Source organism: Leptonychotes weddellii, chromosome 2, assembly GCF_054177405.1.
Source record: "Leptonychotes weddellii isolate Sample4059 chromosome 2, ASM5417740v2, whole genome shotgun sequence".
NCBI lineage: Eukaryota > Metazoa > Chordata > Mammalia > Carnivora > Phocidae > Leptonychotes > Leptonychotes weddellii.
In genome coordinates, this window is record NC_138370.1 from 49,659,202 (window position 1) to 49,685,488 (window position 26,287).

At 34.0% G+C, this 26,287-nt stretch overlaps 1 protein-coding gene across 1 annotated transcript in view; it reads left to right on the forward strand.

The window, feature by feature from the left end:
• Positions 1 to 26,287, forward strand: part of NEK1 (NIMA related kinase 1) — a 226,475-nt gene that overhangs the window by 108,956 nt on the left and 91,232 nt on the right. Inside the window, exons 22-25 of the mRNA XM_081812908.1 lie at positions 9,741 to 9,872; positions 11,996 to 12,061; positions 12,141 to 12,369; positions 22,303 to 22,455. Coding sequence (XP_081669034.1) covers positions 9,741 to 9,872; positions 11,996 to 12,061; positions 12,141 to 12,369; positions 22,303 to 22,455 — 580 coding nt within the window. The remainder of the gene's footprint in view (positions 1 to 9,740; positions 9,873 to 11,995; positions 12,062 to 12,140; positions 12,370 to 22,302; positions 22,456 to 26,287) is intronic.

Consider the following 26,287-nt stretch of genomic DNA (forward strand, 5'->3'; position numbering starts at 1 on the left):
TCTTTTCCTAACAGAATATTGCTGATATTTGGAGAAATCGGTGGTTTTTGCTTATACAGTGCTTATTCCAGCAATTCTTAGTTAATTTTTTGGATTTTTAGTGTATCAGTGGCAAGTAGTCATGATATATATCATAACAGTAATTCCTACAGTTTATTGTTTATTGTATGCTAGACACGTTATAACCACTGCACGTATTTTGCTTTGCTTAATCTTTACAACTTTATAAAGCAGATAGAAAGGATAAAACAATTAGGTGACGTTATAATTCCAGTAAGTATGGAACAGGGATTTGAACCTGAGGCTGCCCAGTATTGAAGTCTTTATTCTTATGCACTCACCTTAATTTCCCTTGCTTTCTTCAAGCTGTACCTTATATTATTGTTTTACTTTTATTACATTGGCAGAACTTCTAGGATAACATTAAACAATAATAGGGATATTTTGTTCCTGTTTTTAATGGAAATACTTTAGTCATTTTTCTGTTATGTATGGTAAAATAATAAGGAATATAATTATATCTCTAGGATTTATAGTTTTTACCAAAGGTATGTTTTGGAGTTTGATCAAATGTCTTGTGTGTTTCTTCTTAATTCACCAATTGAAGTAACATATAGGGAAATTCTCTTCTTATGAGATTCCTAATGAAAAAGAACCACTTAGATATAAGGGAATGAGTGAAAGAGACAACTCCAAAAGTTAGAATAGGCCTAAGGATTGTTTGATAATTCCTTTTTGTTTTCTCTTGAAAGTATTTTAGGTAATAACTGTTCTGCTTTGTTCATCCTCTGTTAGTTACGTTTTCCTCGTAAGTTTTAAAAGTCTAGCAGTGGAGAAATCTCATCTTATTCCCCCTTTTTCTTTCCTGACATAACATGGACAAGGTTTGAGTGTGAAACAGTAACTGTGGTAATGTATTTCATCTTCCCCAAGAGTGTCTAGAAATTATCTCCTGGCCCATTGACCAAAATTTACCTGGCTTTAGATTGCTATATTTTTCAAATGTTTTAAACCCAGTGTTCCTTAATTCCCTCTTTTTTCCCCCCTTATTTCAGATGTAGTAGCATGAATAGGGCAAGAGTATGAGCCAATTACAATGCTAACTTCTCGGCTCTTCCTCAAGAGAAAGTTTTAGCAACCAAGTTTGTCAGAAGTAGAAATAATTCATCTTCATAGTCAGAACCAATGATTTCTCCTGTTACCCAAGTTCCTTTAGGCTTACCTTAAAAAAGGGGGCATGTGCCCCTTTGAATCAGATATTTTGTATCCTTTGGCTAAATACCTAGTAGTGCAATTGCTGGATCATAGGATAGCTCTATTTTTAATGTCTTGAGGAACCTCCATACTGTTTTCCAGAGTGGCTGCATGAGCTTGCATTCCCACCAACAGTGTAGGAGGGTTCCCCTTTCTCCTCATCCTTGCCAACATCTGTTGTTTCCTGAGTGGTTAATTTTAGCCATTCTCACTGGTGTGAGGTGGTATCTTACTGTGGTTTTGATTTGTATTTCCCTGATGCCAAGTGATGTTGAACATTTTTTCATGTGTCTGTTAGCCATTTGTATGTCTCCTTTGGAGAAGTGTCTGTTTATGTCTTCTGCCCATTTCTTGACTGGATTATTTGGGTTTTTTTGGATGTTGAGTTTGATAAGTTCTTTATAGATCTTGGATACCAGCCCTTTAAGGACCACATATCTTTCATTGGATTATCAAAAGTATCTTTGACTAACAAATGGTAAAAATCACTGCCTTAATTATTCTGACTCTTTGGCATGTAGGACCCATATTATAAAATTTTCTCTTTGACATACTTCAGTGTGAAAATTATAGTACAACGTAGGATTTTAGTATGAAGAAAAATTTTCATGTGTGGTGTTAGAGTTTTTTCCCCCAAATAATATAGTATTGCCTTTCTCAGTTGGTATATATATTCATATTCTGAGTGAAACGTAAGGAAGATAGCTTTTTAAGAGTAGCAATGCATTTAATAATTAAAATGAAATGAAAAACAGAATTAGGGAAATTATGTATTGATTTGCCGAGAGGCTATTTTTGAGTATGAGGAATTCCTTTTTCATTGTGTTTATCTCTTTTCTTGTCTATTTCATTTTTGTTTCTTTGTCCTGTTCTTTGGCTTTGCCATAAAGTTCTATAGGGCTTCCTTCAGGGTGGAGAACTACTTCCCCCTTCTGGCCATCCTGGAGTGTTTTTATCTTTAGTGTTTTTATCTTCTGTGAAACTTTGTTTTCTTAGTTTCATTTTTGTGTCTTTTGTCATATTGAATGAACTTTCTGAATTAACTCAGTCTAGTGTTTTCTCTTTTGGCAATTTAAAAATAAGTTATTTTCTATCTCAAGATCTGGTTAACACTGAATAACCTTGACATTCAGGTTATGAATAATATATTCGTGATGTTTATGTAGAAGGCCCAGCTCCTGTTGTACTAATCAGTTTGTGGTGTGTGTTACCTGGGCTTATGATGTTCCAACACCTCAGTAGTTACTCTGAATTACCTTTATATTTTTGTTAACTGACATAGTTTTGTTATTAAGTAATTGGAAGACTTAGTAGGGCAGTCTGTTTGTTCTTTGGTTTAGATTTCATTATGTCTGACTTTCTCTGCGTGTTTATTATTTCAGATTCTTATGATCTGTTTAGTTGACCCATGGGAGAGACTAGTATATGTTTGATTATGGAATATAAGCATTTACTGAAGTCTGCTGAAGGTCGTTATTATCAAGGTGCCATTAACTTTGTCTTACACATTGAATCGGATTATCTTAGATAATAGACTATATACCAGTCATTAGCCATATATATGGCAGCCAGATTTTGATACAGTACAAAGCAAATTCTTAATAGTAATAAGTGACATTTTCATTAAAAATGTCTTTTCTTGATTAAAAGAAGTGTTTCTATAGATTCAAAGATGAATAGTATGAAGAGAATTTAGTAGAGATTTTCCATGTTTTAGCATAATCCCTACTGTACTGAATTTGATTATCTTTGGTCTAACTCATAGCACTTTATCAGTAAACAGATTTTTGTCTCTATTACTTTAGGTTTCTCTTAAGGTTGAGATTAATATAGAAATATCTCTATTTTTTTTACAATTTAATAATATAAGGTCAAGATAAAGGATTTTCAATTCCCTTATGTGACTTTTGCCATTCTTTAAATAAAGATAAATCTGCTAAGTATTCCCTAGAGGTTGTTAAATTTTTCTTAGGCCATATATCTGCACTTTCAGAGAGTTATGCCAGCGGTTTGTTTAAATTGTGTATGAATTATGTGTTCTTGTGTATAAGCATTAAAAAGAAGTATAAAAGAAATGTAATAAATTGAAGCATTCAGGTATAGATGACTTTTTTCTTTGGTTAAGAGTTTCCTTATAAAAAAAAATAAAAAAAGTTTCTTTACGGTTCCTGTTAGAAGCAACTGCCCAGTAATTTTGGAAATGACTTTGAGATCATCTTCATAAGCATAAATAAAAATTATTTATGTCACAGGCCGAGAAAGGCAGTGGTGTTATTCTTTAGCAAAATTGGTTAAATTCACATTATCTCTCCTGTTTATTTATACAATTAAATTACTCTTTTGATCATTCTTTAAAAATCTTAGTTTTTTAAAAATTTATAATGCCAAGTATTTGTCTGCTTCCTATTGACTTTACAGTGATAATTAAAAACCTTATGCAATGCAAAAACTTTAAATTCTGATTATGCACAGATGGGAGGTTTTTGTTTTTATTCTGCATTCTAGAGATTAGAAACTGGCTTTGAGCAAAGCCAGTTTCTTCATTTTGTCAGGGTCTAATATCAGACTTTTAGTATTTAAGCCAAATAACCTTATTCAATAGAAACTAAATAAATGTTTGCTGAAATGTAATTACGACCGTTTATTAGGAACACAGCTGTCACTTTACATAAGTTATCACATTGAATCCCTACAGTAAGGAGACAATGAGTACAGTATTCCCAATTTAAAGAGAAAAAGTTTGAAGTTCAGAGAGGATAAGAAACAATGAAAAATCACAGGACTAGTAAGTGAGAGTTTGGTGATTTAAGTGTAGAACTGTCCTATTTGAACTGTATTTTATGACCTCCTTAAACAATGAATGGCTGTTCAAACTGGCTGCCTTACAAAGGCCACTCTCATCATCTCCCCTCCTGGCTTTACACAGTTCTTTCTCTCATTTTATTTTGTTTGTTTTTCCCCAGACCATTTAGCACACATCTATCTACTTTTACTTCTTTGTAACATACTGATTAATTTATGTTTCCCTTTCTCTTATAGTTTGTAATCCTTTGAGAGAAAACATTGTATGATCCATTTTGTTTTGTTTTTGTCTTTTGTTTGTTTGAAAATTATTGCAGTTAGTTCTGGTCTACAATATATTGGGTTTTTTTCGCCCAACTTCACTGAGATAAAATTGTCAAATAACATTGTGTAAGTATAACATATACAATATGATGATTGATATATGTATGTATTGTGAAATGATTACCACAATAAGTCTAGTTAATACATCTACGACCTCACATAATTACCATGTATCATTCGATTTGGATATCTGTTATTTAGCACTGTGCTCAGCACTTAAAACATCTTTGAATATGTTGATTAATTCTTATCAAATATTGTATATTTGTTTTCTCACAAAAATCAGATCAGATTAATTTATTAAAATAGCAGAAATCAGGGTGCCTGGGTGGCTCAGTTGGTTAAGCAACTGATTAATTTCGGCTCAGGTCATTATCTCAGAGTTGTAAGATGGAGCCCTGTGTCAGGTTCCACACTGGGCATGGAGCTTACTTAAGATCCTCTCTCTCTCCCTCTCCCTCTGCCCCTCCCTTTGTGCTCATACACATGCAAGCTGTCTCTCTCTCTCTAAAAAAAAAAAATAGAAATCATATTCAAATCAATAGAAAAATGATTTATTTTTTTTTAAGATATTTATTTATTTGACAGAGAGAGACACAGCAAGAGAGGGAACACAAGCAAGGGGAGTGGGAGAGAGAGAAGCAGGCTTCCCACTGAGCAGGGAGCCCGACACGGGGCTCGATCCCAGGACCCTGGGATCATGACCTGAGCCGAAGGCAGATGCTTAACCACTGAGCCACCCAGGAGCCCCCAGAAATCATTTCTTTAAGTGAATTTAAACATTCACTTGATTATACAGTGGATAAATATATGTGGTTAGAGAAGTATTTATTGATTTAAATAAAATGATAGAATTTGTACATCCAAATTAATTTGTTTCCTTCAAAATAATCATCTAGAGAAATAACATACTTTTCTAAGAATGCTATTTTTTCAGAACCAGTTGAAACTTGTTTTTATTTTCTCAGAATTTATGGTACCTTTTTGAATATTCTGTAAGAAATAAGACCATCTTAAAGTTTCAAAATATTTCTTTGTAATCTTTCAAGGAGATAATACTCAGTTGTATTAGCTTTAGATTTTTTAAGTTATTTATAATAACATCTTAAATATCAGTATATTTTTTCAGTGGTGCTGAACTATGGATTAGAACAATGTTTCTGTCTTTTTTTTATATAAAGACTTAATTTTCTTTAGAGTAGTTTTGACTTCACAGCAAAATTGAGAGAGGAAGATACAGAGATTTCTTATACATCCCCTGCCCCCACACATATATAGCCTCTCCCATTAATCAGCATCCTTCACCAGAGAAGTACATTGTTAACAATTAATGAACCTATATTTACATGTCATCGCTCAAAGTCTATAATTTATATTATAGTTCAGTCTTGGTGCTGTACATTTTGTAGGTTTGGACAAATGTATAATGACATGTATCATCATTATAATATCATACAGAGTATTTTCACTGTCCTAAAAATTCTCTGTGCTCTGCCTATTCCATTCTTCCTACCACTCCTCTGACAACCTCTGGCAACCACTGATCTTTTTATTGTTCTTTTCTTTAAGATTTTATTTATTTGAAAGAGAGAGAAAGAGCGAGAATGCGTGTACAAGCAGGGGTAGGGGCAGAAGGAGAGGGAGAAACAGACTCCTCGCTGAGCGTGGAGCCTGACATGGGGGCTCGATCCCAGGACTCTGAGATCATGATCTAAGCTGAAGTTAGATGCTTATTAACCAACTGAGCTACCCAGCTGCCCCCACTGATCTTTTTATTGTCTCCATAGTTTTGCCTATTCCAGAATGTCATGTGGTTGAAATCATACAGTATGTAGCCTTTTCAGATTGACTTCTTTTGTTTAGTAATATGCATTTAAGATTCCTCTGTGACATTGCATGGCTTGATAGTTCATTTCTTTTTAGCATTGAACAATATTCCATATATGTACCAGTTTTTTTCTTCATCTATTTAGTTACTGAAGGACATCTTGGTTGCTTCCCAGTTTTGGTAATTATGAATAAAACTGCTATAAACATCTGTGTACAGGTTTTTATGTGAACATAAGTTTTCAACTCCTTTGGGTAAATACCAAGGAGTGTGATTGTTGGGTCACATGGTAAAAGTATGTTTAGTTTTGTAAGAAACTGTCAAATTGTCTTCCAAACCATTGTACCATTTGAATTACCATCAGAAATGAATGAGAATTCTTGTTGCTCCACATCCTCAGCAGCATTTGGTGCTTCAGTGGTTTGGATTTTAGTCATTGTAGTAGATATGTAGTAGTATCACATTATTTTAATTTGCAGTTCCCAAATGACATATGATGTGGAGCATCTTTTCATATGCCTATTTGCTGTTCATCTATGTCTTTGGTGAGGTGTCTGTTCAGATCTTTAGTACATTCTTTTAATTGGGTGGTTTGTTTTTTTATTGTTAAGTTTTAAGAGCTCTTTGTGAATTTTGGTTAACGGCACTTTAAATCTTTATGTCTTTTGCAAATATTTTCTCCAAGTCTGTGGCTTGTCTTACTCTCTTGATAGTGTCTTTCACAGAACAAAAGTTTTGAATTTTAGTTAATTCCAACTTATTAATTCTGTCTTTCATGATTGTACCTTTGGTGTTGTATCCAAAAAGTCTTGCTAAACCCAAAATCATTTGAGTTTTCTCCTATGTTACCTTCTGGGATTTTTATAGTTTTGCATTTTACATTTAGGTCTATAATGAATTTTGAGTTAATTTTTGTGAAGGGTATAAAGTCTCTGTTTAGATCCCCCCCTCCCCCATTTTTTGTTTTTTGTTTTTTTTGGCCTGGGATGTCCCGATGTTCCAGCACTATTTGTTGTAAAGACTATTCTTTCTCCATTGAGTTGCCTTTGCTCCTTTGATAAAGATCATTTGACTATATTTGTGTGGGTCTATTTCTGAGCTATATTCTGTTCCTTTGATCTATTTGTCTATTCTTTCACCAGTGCCACACTGTCTTGATTACTGTAGCTTTATAGTAAGACTTGAAGAAGTTGGATAGAATCATTTCTTGAACTTTGTTCTTCAGTTTTGTGTTCGTTACTGCCATCTTCTTTTGAACAACATGGATATTAAAATATCCATGAGAGGGGCGCCTGGGTGGCTCAGATGGTTAAGCGTCTGCCTTCGGCTCAGGTCATGATCCCAGGGTTCTGGGATCGAGTCCCACATCAGGCTCCCTGCTCCTTGGGAGCCTGCTTCTCCCTCTGCCTCTCTCTCTCTCTCTCTCTCTGTCTCTCATGAATAAATAAATAAAATCTTTAAAAAAAATAAAAAATAAAAAAATAAGTAAAATATCCATGAGAGACCCATGGAGAGAGTCCCAACTCTCTTCCATCAGAGTCCAGAAGACTAGGTATTAGATATTATAGTTGTATTGCTAACTTATATTTACAAGATGTTCAGTAAATGTTGTATTTGAAATACATACTCACCAGAAATTTTTGTTTACTGGTTTGAAGGAGAGAGAAAAGTAGTGAGCAGACTGCTGCCATGTTAATATGAGCATACCTGTAAATGCCATTTCCTTATATTTATTAGTGGTTTAGTATCTTATTTCATATTGTTTAGAGTCTAAATGTTAAGATAAAAATGAGCAAATATCAGGCAGCGTGATGCCTCCAGCTCTGTTTTTCTTTTTCAACATTTCCTTGGCGATTTGGGGTCTTTTCTGATTCCGTACAAATTTTAGGCTTGTTTATTCCAGCACTTTGAAAAATGTCATTGGAATTTTGATCAGGATTGCTCTGGGCAGCATAGACATTTTTACAATATTTATTCGTCCGATCCATGAGCAGGGAATGTTTTTCCATCTTTTTGTGTCTTTTTCAATTTCTTTCATGAGTGTTCTGTAGTTCCTAGAGTATAGATCCTTTACCTCTTCGGTTAGGTTTATTCCGAGGTATCTTATGGTTTTTGGTGCTATTGTAAATGGAATTGATTCTCTAATTTCTCTTTCTACAGTTGCATTGTTAGTGTTTAAGAAAGCAACTGATTTCTGTGCATTGATTTTGTATCCTGCCACATTACTGAATTGCTGGATGAGTTCTAGGAATTTGGGGGTGGAGTCTTTTGGATTTTCCACATATAGTATCATGTCATCTGCAGAGAGAGAGAGTTTAACTTCTTTGCCAATTTGAATACCTTTTATTTCTTTTTGTTGTCGGATTGCTGTTGCTAGGATTTCTAGTACTATGTTGAACAATAGTGGTGATAGTGGGCATCCTTGTTGTGTTCCTGATCTTAAGTCAATTATCATATGGTTTCACTTATTAGTGGAACATAAGGAATAGCATGGAGGACATTAGGAGAAGGAAGGGAAAAACGAAGGGGGGGAAATTGGAAGGGTAGATGAACCATGAGAGACTATGGACTCCGAGAATCAAACTGAGGGTTTTAGAGGGGAGGGAGATGGAGGGATGGGTTAGCCCGGTGATGGGTATTAAGGAGGGTACGTATTGCATGGAGCACTGGGTGTTATATGCAAACAATGAATCATGGAACACTACATCAAAAACTAATGATGTACTGTATGGTGACTAACATAACATAATAAAATAAAATTTAAATGAACAAATATATGATTATAATAATTGATATTTTTAGTGAAGTTAAAATCTTGTTACCTGTACCTTTCATTTCTTCCATTCTTCCATTATGTTGACACTCTTATAATGGGGGTTCTTTTTTTTTTTTTTTTTAAGATTTTTATTTATTTGAGACAGACAGAATGAGAGAGAGAGAGCACATGAGAGGGGGGAGGGTCAGAGGGAGAAGCAGGCTCCCCGCCGAGCAGGGAGCCCGATGCGGGACTCGATCCAGGGACTCCAGGATCATGACCTGAGCCGAAGGCAGTCACTTAACCAACTGAGCCACCCAGGCGCCCTATAATGGGGGTTCTTATGTTGGATGATTGATATTTAAACATTAAGAAGATTATACCAAACTTTTAGAATTTGCACAAGCATTTCTTTTTAAAGTATAAGATTAATAAGTAAAATATTTTTTCCCATCAAATGTTGTAATGAATTAAAATTAAAGTGAAGGGACTAATGTCTTAATCTTTTACAAGTCAGGATTTTTTAAAGATTATTTGTTAATGCAATGGAAAGGAGTTATTTAATACTACATGAGACATTATTATGTTTACATCTGAGGCCAGAGATGTTGCTCTCTCTTCTGATCTTTCCTCAGACCTAGCACATTGTCTTGAACAATAAAAAGTGAGAAATGAAAAAAAACTGACTTTCAGATAGAGTGGATAAACAGTGATCGCATATTTTTATCTCTTCATACAACTATGAATTTGCAAATGAATTTAAATTCTTTATTATAGTTGGTGGCTAAAGGAGTAAAGAATTCTGATATGTCTCCACCTTTGGGACAACATGAAGCAGGTGGCTCTCCATCAAAGCAACAGATGAGATCTGTTATTTCTGTGACTTCAGCTTTGAAAGAAGTGGGAATGGTAAGTTTCCTAAAATTTAGAACTCCTCAAAGTGAAAGTTTCTTAGAAGGATTAAATTTAATGAACTTACATTAATTCCTAATGTATTAAATTTTTTAGGGAAAATAAAATAACTTCTTAAGATTTTTGTGTATGGCTTATTGTACGTATTGGAGCCTCACTGCTCATAGGTTTATATCTAGGACCATCTAATACATAAAAATAGATTTAACTGATTGTCTCTTATTTTTACTTTAAAAGAATATTGAACAAGTAAAATATATGCAGAAATGTACAAAAAATAATGCAAAAAACATTTTTATACCTCAGTTCTCACAGTTAACATAAGGTTCCTTTTTTTTTTAATGAAGGTTCATTTTTTATTTAAATAATGTCTCTTTGGTACTTAATTAACTTCAGGAATAGTGTCCAAGACATGTTTACATTTATTTTTAAATTTTTGGCATAATAGATGTTGGAAGACTTAATATAACTACACTTAATCCATCAATTATTTCTTTTACCTTCTACGTATGAATCTCTGTCATGCTATATGAATACTGAAACAAAGAATTGTGGGCAAGTAAAAAGTTTAAACTTAGAATTATGTGTCAGGTGTTCATCTAAAATGTGAAAATTCTGTTCTGGGATTAAAGGAAATGGGCTCTTGATAAGGAATTTTAGCCTAGAATTTAACACACAGCAAGGAAAAAGTCTATTGAATTATATAACACATTACCTTGATTTTCTCTTGTCTTTTTAATTAATGTCTCTGCCTTTTAATTGTTGAGTTTCATTAAGTTTTTGCAGACAACACTGATGTTACTGATACACCAATTTTTTTTATAGCCTTTGTGTTTATCTTGAAAATAAGACTGAGTAGGAAAATACAAATTTCTTGGTCACTCTCAAGAACTTCATATACAAAACTATTGTTCTTCAAGTAGTTTTAGTCTCTTTTTTCTTTCCGATAACGATTTTGCGTGTGCTGCATTGTTCACTTCAACTTTAGATACCACTGTGTGGTTTCCTTCCTGGTACCCAGTCTCACATCTCAACTAGCTGTTCATCTCTCTGGTTGTAGCGACTGCTAATTCCTGACTACTTTATTGGGTAAAATGCTCTTTGTCTCATTTACATGTATTACTTTAAAACTGACCACTATACTCTTTTGTATTTTCCTCAAATATTACAAAATTTGAGGTAATCTGTATAATGAAATGGTTTTTCTTTATGTGTTGTCTTCGTAAATACTCCTTACTTAAAACTTTGAAAAATGCTCTTTTCTTACTTTGTATCTTTCAGATACTTTTGCTTTTATAGCTTTCAAAACTAATTTCTTCTTTTCATGTGTTTAAAAATTCTCATTGGTCTAGAGCACTATGATTGTACTAATCAAGACAGACTTTATATTATTGTTGGTATAAAGGACTCAGAACTTATTTTTATTATTCTCTTTGCTTATGGAGAGAAGCCAATTCTCAATTATGTTTGGTAGTATGGCTTAATAGGAATATATATACATGAAACATAAAGACAGCTTCAAAATAACACAGCCTAGCCTAAATTACTTTATCCACCAAAACTCCCTAGCTTTAATTAAGAGATTATATGGGTAATCAGTTGGTTAGGTGTCTGACTCTTGATTTCAGCTCAGGTCATGATCTTAGGGTGGTGAGATTGAGCCCCATGTTGGGCTCTGTGCTGTGTGTGGAGCCTGTTTAAGATTCTCTGTCTCTCCTTCTCCTCCTTCCCCTCCCTCACGTGCATGCACACTCCCTCTAAAAAAAATGGGGGGGTGGGGAGTGGAGTATATGAGTTAATTTTCTTTTTATTTCTACCATTGACCTAAAATCACCAAAAATCAGATGCCAGAAAGGAAGAGGATATAGTTAAATATGTGATCAGTAATCTAAAAATAAGATAAATAGTTGAGAATTGGCCCTTCTATTAAGTCTATTACTTGATTATATGTAACTATTTCTCATTTCCAATAATGAAGGAAGCTATGTTAACATTTTACAGGGATAAAAAAATTCACAAGGAGCAATTTAACGAAAAACAAAAAGTAACAAAAATACTTAAGTTTTTAAGGTAGACATTTAAAATAACATTTCTTACTTCGTAACTATCTGTATTTATAGGACAGAAGTTTAACTGAGACCCAGGAAACCTCAGAAGACATGCAGAAGACTAACACTGCTATTTCAGTAAGTACAATTTTCAAACTCTGTCAATCATTTTACTTAATTGTATAGATATTAAAATATAACACTTTAACTGTTTCAGAGTAAGCGAGAAATACTACGTAGATTAAATCAAAATCTTAAAGCTCAAGAAGATGAAAAAGGAAAGCAATGTCACTCTGATACTTGTGAGATAGTTGTTAATGAAGATGCCAAAGAGCATGAAAAAGAAAAATCGGTTTCATCTGATCGCAAGAAATGGGAGGCTGGAGGTCAACTTGTGATTCCTTTGGATGAGTTAACATTGGACACATCCTTCTCTGCAACTGGAAGTATGTATCAAATGTTAATATTCTGTGATGGTCTAGCACACATGTAAACTTGTAGACTGGATACTTGGAAAGAAAGAACACTTAGAGGGGTTGAGAAAGGCTGGAAAAATTTCTTTGTATGTGAAAAACGGAGAAAACTATTCAACCTTAAGAATAGCAAGGATTTTTATTACGATATAGTGTGTGGTATTGGAGAGGGAACTAATATTATATATTTAAATTGTATTACTTTAACTCTTTCTACCAATTGTATTACTTTAATCTGTTACCAGGAATAATTCCTGATGAGAACCAAAATAGCGAACTTTGACAGAATCTCAGTAAGTTCTCTTAGGTATGTAGCCAAGGGTATGGAAAAGATCTTACTTAATGATTTATTTATTCAGCAATAATTATTGAGCAACTGTTTTCTTGCATTGTCCAAGGCACAAGAGAGAGATACGATAATAAATAAAAACATGTGCTCTTGTGGAGCTTACATTCTGAAAGGGCAAGTTTGATTGTCAACCAACTAAATATAGTTTCAAGTAATTTTTTTTTTAAAGATTTTATTTATTTATTTGACAGAGAGACAGAGACAGTGAGAGAGGGAACACAAGCAGGGGGAGTGGGAGAGGGAGAAGCAGGCTCCCCACTGAGCAGGGAGCCTGATGCGGGGCTCAATCCCAGGACACTGGGATCATGACCTGAGCCAAAGGCAGACGCTTAATGACTGAACCACCTAGGCACCCCAGTTTTAAGTAATTTTCTTAATGAACTATTTTCATAGAATTCTTTCTTGCATTGGAGAAAAGCTCAAAGACTCTAACCTATGGTGTCTTTTATTTTGTTTACTTATTCAGCAGTTCTTTCTGAGTCCCATTAAATGCCACACATTCCTCAGCAATGAAGTTACAATAATGATTAAGACATAGTCCCTTCCCTTAAGGAGCTTAGGGCCTGGTGGAAAGGGAGACAAGTAGAGGCAATTGTAATTGATAAGGAATATACTAGAAATTATCATAGGCTACTGTAAGAATATGTATTAGGACATAAATCAGTCTTGGGGAAGCCAAGGAAATAATTTGTGGAAAAAGGGATGAGCCAAGGGATAAGTAGTTAACTAAACCAAAAGCCAAGCCAAGTTTTTTAAGGATAGAATAACCAGGACCCAGGTGAGAGAGCATGTAAAATTCAGGGAACTTGGTATAATTTAGCATGGATGGCTAAAATTCAGAAGTTAAGACAAAGAATGGCAAGTAAGAAGCCTTCAAAGGGGTAAGCAGGGTCAGATCATGAAGGGTACTATACATTGGCTCTCTCAAACTGTATGAACTTACTCTGAGTGCAGAGAGCAGTCTTTGAAACAAGGGTTAGCACATGTTTTCTGTGAATGCCAGATAGTAATTATTTTAGGCTTTGCAGGCTATAAGGACTCTGTTGGAACTTTTCTACTCTGTCACTATAGTGTAAAAGTAGCAATAGACAATATGCAAATGTATTGGCATGGCTGTGTTTCCAGTAAAATATTTTTTAGGGGTATTGAAATTTGAATTTCTTAAAATTTTCTTTAATGTCTTCTATTTCTTTTCTCAGACTTTCTGTTTTTCATTGCTATAAAGAATATTCATGATTGTTTCCTGGAAAATTTTTATAATAACTTTTAAAATCTTTGTTAGATAATTCCAGTATCTGTGTTATATTTGTGTTGGTTATTAATCAGTATCCATCTTGCATGAGATAATCCTCTGTCTTCTCTCGTGAGAGTTGTACTGCATGTTTTGTGTTCCCTATTATGTAGCACAGATTTTATGCATGAAAAGTGGTCATTAATTACATAAAGATGATGATAAACACAGATGATGTTGTGAGATCTCTCAGATGATGGGGCTATAAGTGACTTAGGGCACCTCTGAGGCAATAAACTATTACCAGTGTGACAGGATGGGATGGAGACAAAGGTAGAGAGACGCAAGTTTTATATAAGATGAAAAAATTCCTGCCATATTTTCTTAAAAAGTAGGAAGAAAGGTCATATGGAGACCAGAAACACAAGAATTAGATAATTTTGAATGATCAGATAAACCTATCTCAGACAAATATATAAGAACATTTGAGACACCTTTTTACCTTATTAAAAACACTTTGCATGGAAAATTAACATGAGATTAATACTGTTATATGAACAGTACTTCATCTCATGAATTCAAAAATCATGTTTAACATAAGTATCCAATATATTTATGTGATAAGTTTTTACATAGTATAAACAATGTATAAAATTTCTCTCCACCTTAACATCTCTCCATTTCCATCCTTGTTATGAGGTAACCACTGATATACTTTATTGTTTATCCCTCTGAACTTCTTCCTGTGTGTATATGTGTTTGTGTGTGTGTATCTGAATAAAGACACATATTTTATATCTTTATGTTACAATATATGTTATATATCATTTATTGTATTTATTTTACACATAAGTATTTTATACATCTTTTCATATCACTGATTAAAAAATTCCCTTCATCTTTTTTATAGCTATGTAATAGTCCATTGTATGATCATACATGATGTACTTTTCTCAACATTTTATTTATTTATTTTTATTATGTTCAGTTAGCCAGCATATAGTACATAATTAGTTTTTGATGTAGTGTTCAATGATTCATTAGTTGCATATAACACCCAGTGCTCATCCCAACATGTGCCCTCCTTAATACCCATCACCCGGTTACCCCATCCCCCTCCCCTCCGCAACCCTCAGTTTGTTTCCTGGAGTCCAGAGCCTCTCATGGTTTGTCTCCCTGTCTGATTTCTTCCCATTCAGTTTTCCCTCCCTTCCCCTGTGGTCCTCCGCTCTATTCCTTATGCTCCACATATGAGTGAAACCATATGATAATTGTCTTTCTCTGCTTAACTCAGTTCACTTAGCATAATCCCCTCCGGTTCCATCCATGTTGATGTAAATGGTGGGTATTCATCCTTTCTGATGGCTGTTTCTCAACATTTTATTATGAAAAATTTCAAATATGGCAAAATTGAAATAATTTCACAGCGCACACCATATACTCTCCATTGAAAGTATACCATTAATATTTTACTGTGCTTGCTTGATCACATACCTGTCCACCCTTCTATCCAACAATTAGTGTATCTTATTTTTTCGTGCAGTTTAAAGTGCATTGCAGATATTGATACACTTTTGCCTAAGTATTTCATAGCATACATATCATTTAACAGAGTTCAATATTTGTTTAGGAGTTTGTTTTTTTAATATTAAATTCACATATAATGAAATGCAGATATTTTAAAAGTACATTTGCTGAGTTTTTTTTTTTTTAAGAGAGAGTGCGTGCACATGCGAGCAGTGAGGAAGGGCAGAGAGAGAGAGAATAGGGAGAGAGAGAGAGAATCTTAAGCAGGCTCCTTGCCCAGCACAGAGCCCAATGCGGGGCTTGATCTCATGACCCTTGACATGACCTGAGCCGAAATCAAGAGTCAGATGCTTAGCCAGCTGAACCACATAGGCACCCCCATTTGCTGAGTTTTAACACATGCCTACACCAATGTAACCCAAACTCCTATCAAGATACAGAACATCACCATCTTCCCAAACAAAACGTTTCATGCCTCTTCCCAGTTTCTGCTTCTAGCCTCCCAGAGGGGACTTTTTTCCGAATTTTTTCTATTTTAGATTAACTTTCTATGTTCTAGAATTTCATTTTAACAGACTAACAGATTGTAATTTTGTGTGTGTGTGTTTAGCTTGTTTAACTCAGCATAATGCTTTTTGAGATTTATCTGCATTGTGATTATCAGTAGTTTGTTCCTTTAAAAAATTATTTAAAATTTACTTTGTTATTGATAAAGTCACTTCTGTTTTTTTTTTTTTTTTGCTCACTGTTAGTTGGTATATCTTTATCCATTCTCCCCTTCCTTTTAGTCTGTTTGTATCTATTTATTTCTTTTTTAATTTTGTATCTATGTATTTAAAGTAGGTTTCTTATAGGCAGCATATTGTTGGGTTTGCTTTTTTTTTTTTTTTATTTATTTGAGAGAGAGAGAATGAGAGAGAGCAAGCACATGAGAGGGGGGAGGGTCAGAGGGAGAAGCAGACTCCCTGCCGAGCAGGGAGCCCGATGCGGGACTCAATCCAGGGACTCCAGGATCATGACCTGAGCCGAAGGCAGTCGCTTAACCAACTGAGCCACCCAGGCGCCCGGGTTTGCTTTTTTAATCTGCTCTTAATCATCTTTAATTTGGTTGTTGAGACCATTTATATTTAATGTGATTGTTAATATGGTCGGATCTAAAAATGCCATTTTGCTATTTGTTTTTTGTCTTATCCATTCTTTGTTTCTTTTGCCCTTTTTTTCTTTCTTTTGGATTGAGTATTTTTATGATTCCATTTTATCTCAGTTATTGGCTTGTTAACTGCAGTTTATTATTCTATTATTTAGTGTTTGCCTTAGAGTTCATAGCACACATCTTTAACTTATCACACATATTCCAGCAATTGATTACATTTCACATGTAGTATAAGAACCTTACAGCAGTATACTTAGATTCGTTTCCTCCCAGTCATTGTGCCATTGTTTTTGTTTGTTTAACTTATGCTATAAACCCCCCAATACGTTATGGTCATTTCTCCTTTAAGGAGTTTTAAATAATAAGAGAAAAAGCCTTTTGTATCTACCCGTGTAGTTACTGTTTCCAGTGGTCTTCATAATATTTGTGTAAATCAGATTTCCGTGTGGTAATCATTTTTCTTCTGCCTGAAGGACTTTCTTGAACATTTCTTATAATGTAGTCCTGCTGGTGAGGAGTTCTTTCAGCTTTGTATGTCTGTAAAAATGTTTATTTTGCCTTCCTTTTGCAAAGGTATTTTTTTCTGGGTATGGAATTCTAACTTGATATTTTTTTCTTATAGTACTTTAATGATATTGTACCAATGTCTTCTGGTTTGCATTTATTGTGAGGAGAATCTTCTATCATCCTTATTGTTATTCCTTTGTGTGTAAAATGTCTTATTTCTTCTGGATGTTTTTAGATTTTCCCCCTAAGCTAGTAAATTTCATTATGATGTGCTTTGGTGTCATTTTCTTCATGTTTCTTTTGCTTGGGTTTTGTTGAGCTTCTTGGAATTGTGGGTGGTTTTCATCAAATTTGGATAACTTTTTGCTATTTTTTTTTCAGCTTTTTTGGTCTTCCTTTCTAGAAGTTTATATGGATCTTGTTAATGTTTTCCTTTTCTCTAATTATCATCAATTCTTTCTCTAGCTTATTGAACATATAGAATTCAGTTATATTATAAATGCCCTGTCTACTAATCATCTGTCATTTTTAGGTTGATATTGATTTTTTCCCCTCTTTATTAAAGGTTGAATTCTTTTGCTTCTGTGAATGCGTAGTCATTCTTTGTTTGGAAGCCAAACCATGAATTTTACCTAAATGGGTGGCTGTATATTTTTGTATTCCTATAAATATTCTTGATTTTTGTTCTGCGACACAGTTCAGTTACTTGTAAATAGCTTGACCCTTTTAGGTCTTGCTTTTAAGCTTTGTTAGGTGAGGGACACCTGGGTGGTGCAGTCGGTTAAGCATTCAACTCTTGGTTTCAGCTCAGGTCATGATCTCAGGGTCCTGGGATCGAGCCCCACATTGGGCTCCATGCTTAGTGTGGAGTCTGCTTGAGATTCTCTCTCACTCTCTTTCTTCCCCTTCTGCTCATGCTCTCTTTCTTAAAATAAGTAAATAAAATCTTTAAAAAAAAAAAGAGCTTTGTTAGGCGGAACCAGAGCAATGTCTGTGGCTAATCTGTCCCCTTTTACTGAATCTAATTACTGAATCTACCTAATGACTGGTGAATCATAAAACATTTTTTTCTGGCTGGTGGGAAGAGGGACTATTTTTGACCTACCTTGCTTGAACTCCAAGTATTGTTCCCTCTACTCCATTTGGGTCTTTTCCCTAGACTACAGTAATTTCCCATATGTGTGATGATCAGTATTTAGCTTAAGACTCCAAGAAGACTCTGAGTTTTCTTTGTGTAGTTTTCTATTCTTCCGTATTCTGTCCTGCCAACATTAGCCACCTTTACCTCCTAGATTTCCAATTTCTGTCACCTCAGCTCAGAGAGACCATCAACTCCACCTGGTTTTCCCTCCCTGCATCAAAGTTAATATCATTTCATATGGACATTTAGTTTCTCCAGTTTTATTTGTTAAAGAGACTTCCCATTTCCCACTATATTGCTTTGACACCTCTGTCAAATACCACATGCCTGTAAGTTATGGGTCTATTTCTGGGTTTTCTACTTTTTAACTATCCTTTTAAAAATTGATTCCCTACTGGGAATCATTTTTGCTTTATAAAAGTGAATATCACCTGCTAATTTGCAGATATTTTCAAGGAACTAGTACATACAGATTTGTATCAACATTTTGTATTTGGTTACCATTAAATTTTTATATGACTTACATATGCTGTAGTATGTGAGATTGCACCTTGTCTATTACTGCTAGTACTTAGATGCTTTGTGTATTATTCCAAAAGGCTCTAAAGACTCAAATTACAATAGATAATTTCCCATTTTTTGCTCTGCTAAATTTTATTTTAAAAGTTCCCCCAGAATTATCATTGCCAAAAATGCAGTGTTAGTTGCCTACTTATGATATGTAAGCTAAACTAAAACAAATTTTTTTAGAAATATCCTTCTCTATTTTTAAACCATATGGACGTTTATTTTATGACTTTTTTTCTGTTTAATTAAATTTATAGAAACAAAATATTATTAATTTATATTTCTTCTCTTTTGTACACCCCAAATTATTGCTTAAGAATCTTGGTTTTCAAAAATTTGCTTAAAAAAATTTTACAGAAGTATGATTTTTTCTATTTTTATATTCCTTGAAACTATAATTCATAAATTTTATTATTTTTTATTGAAGAATAGTTAACATGCAATATTATATTACTTTCAGGTATACAACATAGTGATTCAACATTTATATAAATAACAAAGTAACCAAGATATCTATCTAGGTATCATTTGTCACCATACAAAGTTGTTACACATAATTGACTATATTTTCTATGCTGTACATTGTATCCCCTTGTTCTATTTATTTTTTAAGTAAATGTTTGTACCTTTTAACCTCTACCCCTATTTCCTTTATCCTCCCTACCCCCACCCCTCTGGAAACCACCAGATTATTCTCTGTATCTATGAGTCTGTTTCTGTTTTGTTTTATTCATTTGTTTAGTTTTTGGATTCCACATATAAGTGAAATCATACATATTTGTTCTTTTCTCTCTGACTTACTTCATTTAGCATATGGACCCTCAGTGTCCATCCATGTTTTTGCAAATGGCAAGATTTCCTTCTTTTTTATGGCTGAGTAATTTCCTTTGTGTGTGTATGTATGCGTGTGTGTGTGTGTGTGTGTATTACACACACACACACACACAATGCAGGCATTAGTGGCATTGACCACTCCTCTGTGGTCCGAAATCTCCATATTACTTTTAACTCCCCAAACATTTAACTACTATTATTAGCCTACTGTTGACTGGAAGCCTTACTAATAGCATAAATAGTTGATTAACACATATTTTGTATTTATATGTATTACATGATGTATTCTTACAATAAAGTAATCTAAGAGAAAAGCAAATGTTAAGAAAATCATAAGGAACAGAAAATATACTTACAGTACTGTACTGCATTTATTGAAGAAAGTCCACATATAAGTGGATCCAAGGCTGTTCAAACCTGTGTTGTTCAAGGTTCAATTGTATACCACATCCTCTTTACCCATTCATCTATCAATGGACACTTAGGTTGCCTCAGTATCTTGGCTATTGTAAATAATGCTGCAGTGAACATAAGGATGCATATTACTGAATCTGGGCTTTGTTTGTTCTTTGTAGTTCCTTTAGGTGTAGAATTAGATTGTTTAGTTGAGATTTTTCTTGTTCCTTGAGATGGCTTTGCATCACTATAAACTTATCTCTTAGAATTGCTTTTGCTGTGTCCCATAGATTTTGGAGCATTGTATTTTCATTTTCATTTGTCTCAAGGTATTTTTTTATTTCCTCTCTGATTTCTTCATTGACGCATTGATTTGTGTTTTATAGTTTTCTTCTGCTTCAACAAAATGAAACAAAACAATTTTCTTCTGCTTGATTTTTAGTTTCATACTGTTGTGTTTGGAAAAGGTGCTTGATACGATTTCAGTTTTCTTAAATTAATTGAGATTTGTTGTGTGGATTTTGTATGATCCATCCTGGAGAATGTTCCATGTGCACTTGAAAAGAATAAGTATTCAGCTGTTTTTGGATGGAATGTTTTGTATATATCTGTTAAGTCCATCTGGTCTAATGTGTTTTTAAGGCCAATGTTTCCTTATTGATTTTCTATCTAGATGATCTCTTCATTGATGAAAGTAGAATATTAAAGTCCCCTACTATTATTGTATTACCATCTCTTTATGTTTGTTAATATTTGCTTTATGTATTTAGGTCTCCCTATGTTGGATTCATTGATATTTATAGATGTTCTATCCTCTTGTTTTATGTATGTAATCATTATCTTATGCCCTTCATTGTCACTTGTTACAGTCTTTTAAAATCTTTTTTTTTTTTTTTGCTGTAAATATTGCCACTTCAGCCTTCTTTATGTTTTCCGTTTGCTTGGAATATCTTTTTCCAACCCTTCACTTCACTTGTCTCTGTGTGTCTTTAGGTCTAAAGTGAGTTTCTTGTAGGCAGCATATAAATGGGCCTTGTTTTTTAATCCATTCAACCACCCTATGTCTTTTGTTTGAAACATTTAGTTTATTTACATTAAAAATAGTTATTGATAGGTATGTACTTATTGCCATTTACTTGATTGTTTTCTGTAGTTTGTAGTTCTTCTGTGTTACTGTTTTCTCCTTTTGCTCTCTTCCCTTGTGATTTGGTGACTTCCCTTAGTGTCATGCTTATATTCCTTTCTCTTTATTTTTTCTGTACCTATATAGGTATTTGGTTTATAGGTACCATGAGGTTCATATATAACATCCTCTATATCTAGCAGTCTGTTTTAAATTGAAGGTTCAAGCACATTCTCAAAGCACTGCGTTTTTTATCCCTCTCCCCAACATTTTGTTTCTGATGTCATGTTTTACATCTTACTATTTTGCTAATCTCTTGACTAATGATTGTCCTGCTCAGAGGGGAGCCTGCTTCTCTCTCCTCTCTGCTTGTGCTATCTCTGTCTCTCTCAAATAAATAAAATCTTTAAAAAGAAAAAAGAGGAGTTGGGTTCTTTTCTTCCTACTCTGCCATCTTGATCCTGCCCCCCACAATATTTTTTTAAGATTTTTTTCATTTATTTTAGAGAGGCTGTAGAGGGAGAAGGAGAGAAACCCAAGCAGACTTGGCACTGAGCCCAGAGTCAACACAGGGCTTGATCTCACGACCCTGAGCCAAAATCCAGAGTCAGATGCTTAACCAACTGAGCCCCCCCATAAGTATTTTAAAAGGCATTTATCTATATTTTTACTACTAATATTAGTAATATCATTCATCATTCATTCTTTCTATTATCATTTTCTGAAAGTCTTTTATTTTTTTAAATATTTTTTAAAAGATTATTTGAAAGAGAAAGAGAGAGTGAGCAGGGGGAGGGGCAGAGGGAGAGAAGCAAACTCCCCACCGAGCGCAGAGCCTGACCCGATCTCATTCTTATGACTCTGAGATCATGACCTGAGCCAAAATCGAGTCAGATGCTTAACCAACTGAGCCACCAGGGCATCTGAAAGTCTTTTAAAGCATCATCAGCATATGTTCTTTGTGATAGGACCTTTCTTTCTTGTGGTGTGTTCAATTGGATAGATCTTAAATCTGTTTTATAATACAGTAATAGTATGTTCTATCAATGAAATTTGTTTTTTGTGTCTTTTTTTATAGAACATACAGTGGGAGAGGTTATTAAATTAGATCCTGGTGGATCTCCAAGAAAAGTCTGGGGGAGAAGCCCTACAGATTCAGTTCTAAAGATACTTGGAGAAGCTGAACTACAACTTCAGACAGAACTATTGGAAAACACAACTGTTAGAAGTGGTAAGCAGAAACAAAGGTGTTTTTCTGTACTAGAAGTAATGTTATTAAAATTCAAATTGTATTTTTTAAGATGTATTTAAGTGAATTATTTATGATAGATTATCTTTTTGTCATAATAATTTTCTAGTTAGGTGGAAAATAGTTATATTTCTGGGGAGTTGTCTCAAAATTGTAGTCTTGAATTTTGACCTGACATAACCTGGATGGGATCTTAAAAGAAAAGGAAAAGGAAATGTGTTTAGGGTGAGCCAGAAAAGTAGAACAGTCAAAAAAACATCATTTTACATGAAGAAAGATAATAGGAGCAATGCATGTGGATTCTGGAATTAGGTTGAATAAATATATCTGTAGTAGTTATGACAGACATTATCCAAGGACTGGGGAGGATGAATTGTGAGGCAGGAGGAAAACATTTATATTCCCAAAGTATTGTGGGTCTTGGTATTACAGCTATGCATATGAAGAGTGTCCATGTATAAAATAGGTGTTTTCAGATTTTCAAGCCTTATTCGAATGAGAGGCTGAATATGGTTTTTCTTTTTTCAGAATTTTTGTCTAGACATGAATGTATGTCACTCCTATGTTCTCTCTCAGTCTCTTTTTTCCCTCTCTTTAACTCTATCTCTGTCAACTTTGTGCATACTTTTATCCTTGCCTTTTTCATGCAATATTATCACTTATTTATAAGTTTTCATTTATGTCTGTCCTGAGAGCAAGGATGATCTTTTTACTCTTTGTAGCTTTACTGCTTAACACATAGTAGCAGGAAGAGCTAATTAGTGTTCCATAAATAGTTGGTAAATTGAATTTAAAAAAAGTAAGACAAGTCATAAATTACTTCTCAGTTCCAGTTCTCTGAAGATGGATTATTTAAATATGGAGAATATTGAATATAGAGAATTATTGGAATTAGAGTGATGCTCACATTTGAAACTGACAAAAAATAACACAGGAGGTAAGGTTATTCACAGTGTGTATAAAGAAATTAGCCAGATACTAATATGCCAGTGAGATAAACCTGTACACATATTATTAAAGTGTAAAAAGTAGATTCTTTTTTTTTTTTTTTTACTAAAGGTGAATCTACTAGCTATTAATCATTCTACCATTTTCTTTAAAAAAAAAAAAAGAAATTTGAAGAGATGTGTGTATAATTACTTGTTTGAAAAAAGGATAAGTACACAAAATGTGTGTATTTGTAATTAACTTTTTTTTTTCCCCCACGCTCTTGTGTTTGGAAATTGTGCAGTTGTATGGCAGACACTGATCAAAAACAAAAATACTAGTAACTTAATATTCTTACATCTTAGTCTGATCCTATTGTCAAAATGCCTCAGACTTTATTCAGGGAAAAAAAATGCTTCTGGGCTAAAACATTTTCAAAAATAATGATAAAAAATGGAGATTATTTTGTAATCTAAAGGTCCTTTATGTGTTTATCCTCATTAGAACTATTACTTTAAAAACATCAGATTCTGATTCCTTTTATGTAAAATCATTATTGCTTAAATATATATAATTTGGTATATAATAATACTTAGGCAATGTGAAAGCAGATCTTCTCCGTAGTCAAATAATTCATCTTCAGAGAATTGGAACTGAGAAGTAATTTATGACTTGTCTTACTTTTTTAACTTCAATTTGCCAACTATTTATGGAACACTAATTAGCTGTTCCTACTACTTAGTGTTAAGCACTGAAGCTACAAAGAGTAAAAAGATCATCCTTGCTCTCAGAGGACAGACACAAATGAAAACAAATAAATGATAATATTGCATGAAAAGGGCAAGAATAAAAGTATGCACAAAGTTAAGAGGTAGTGTAGAGATGTTTAAGTAACTAACTTTATCTTGGAAAAAAACTTCTTAGAGTTGTCATCATCTGCCCTCTTTAATTTTTCCCTAACTATATTTACTTAGAATATGCTCTGTGCTAGGATTTTAACACAAAGAAGTCACAGTTTCTTATCACTAGGAAATCAAATATGGCAAAATCTATGTTGGAAGTGTTGTGTGTGTAATGGTATGGAGCCACAGATTAGGAGGCTTTATGTTGTCAGTACTGTATAGTTTCATTAAGGATGATAAATAAGGTCCTTTGGGTCAGAGAAAGCCACAGAGAGAGCAAGTGATCTTGAGCTAGGCCAAAGATAAAGAGCTCAATGGGTAAATAAGGGAGAGAATGAAGTTCCAGGCAATACAAAATCCCAGTATATGCAAAGACAAAAAGGGTTTATTTAATATGTATGTGGGAGCAGCTTTATGCTGTAGAAGGAGAATGGCCTTTGGTCCAGTTCTCGTTCGATCACTTGCCCAGCAACCATGGGCAAGTTCCTCTGACTTTGACATTCAGTTTCTCCATGTGTAGAATGGAAACACTGTTATGAAGGATTGTTTTTGTGGATTTAATGAAGAACATAAAGGATCTGCAATATTCTCTAGTCTTCCAATCTTTATGCCAGTTTCTCATCAATTTGATTGTCTTAAGTTCTTTTTGTAGTAGAAGGGCTCATGTGAACAATACAACCAGAAATTTTGAATGTTTGTAGCAGTTTGTCTTAAGATTTTCTTCTTTTTTTTTTTTTTTAAGATTTATTTATTTATTATTTGAAAGAGAGTGCGGGGTGGGGAGGGAGAGAGAGAATCTCAAGCAGCCTCCCCACTGAGCACTGACCCTCATGCAGGGCTCAGTCTCATGACCCTGAGATCATGACCAGAGCCAAAATCAAGAGTTGGATGCCTAACCAACTGAGCCATCCACCTGCCCCTTAAGACTTTATTCTTAAAGGTCAGTTTGGCTGAATATAAATCCTTGGCTTACATTTCCATTCCTTGAATGTTTTATTATATAAAACTCCATAGTATTCTGGCATAAAGCATAGCTATCAGAAATCTGATGACAATCTTATTTTCTTTTTGCTTGGATACTCAAAGGATATCTTTCTTTTTCCTTAAAGTTTTTAAAAATATATTTTTCTAGTAAGTGCTGTGTTTTTTTTTTAAGATTTTACTTATTTGACACAGAGAGATAATGAGAGGGAACACAAGCAGGGGAGAGCAGGAGAGTGAGAAGCAGGCTTCCCGCAGAGCAGGGAGCCAGATGCGGGGCTCAATGCCAGGACCCCGGGATCACGACCTGAGCTGAAGGCAGATGCTTAACGACCGAGCCACTCAGGCGCCCCTGTTTTTTTTTCTTTTCTAATAGTTAATTTGTTTTAGAGTAATCTGTGGTTCATAGCAATATTGAATAGAAAGGACAGTTTCATTATATCCCCTCCTCTGACATATACACAGCCTCCCAGCCATCAATATCCCTTCTCCCGAGTGGTGCATTTGTTAAAATTGATGAACCAACATTGACACATTATGATCATCCCAAATCCATGGTAGACATTAAAGTACACTCTTGGTGTTATACTTTTCATGGGTTTTGACAAATATATAATGATACGTATCCACCATTATAATATCATACAAAACAGTTTACTGCCCTAAAAAAATCTCTGTGTTCCTCCCTCCTCTTGAACTCCTAGCAACCACTGATCTTTATACTGTCTTATTAGTTTTGCCTTTTCTAGAATGTCATGGTTGGAATCATACAATATGTAATCTCTTCAGACTGCTTCTTCAGTTAGTAAAATGCATTTACATTTCCTCCATGTCTTTTCATCATATGATACCTCATTTTTTTTTAGTGCCAAATAATATTGCATTGTAGGGATATACCACAGTTTGTTTATGTAGATAGTTATTCAGTAGGTGTCATTCACCGATTGAAAGACATCTTTTTTTTTTTAACCCGTTCTTTTATTTTTTATTTTTTATTTTTTTTT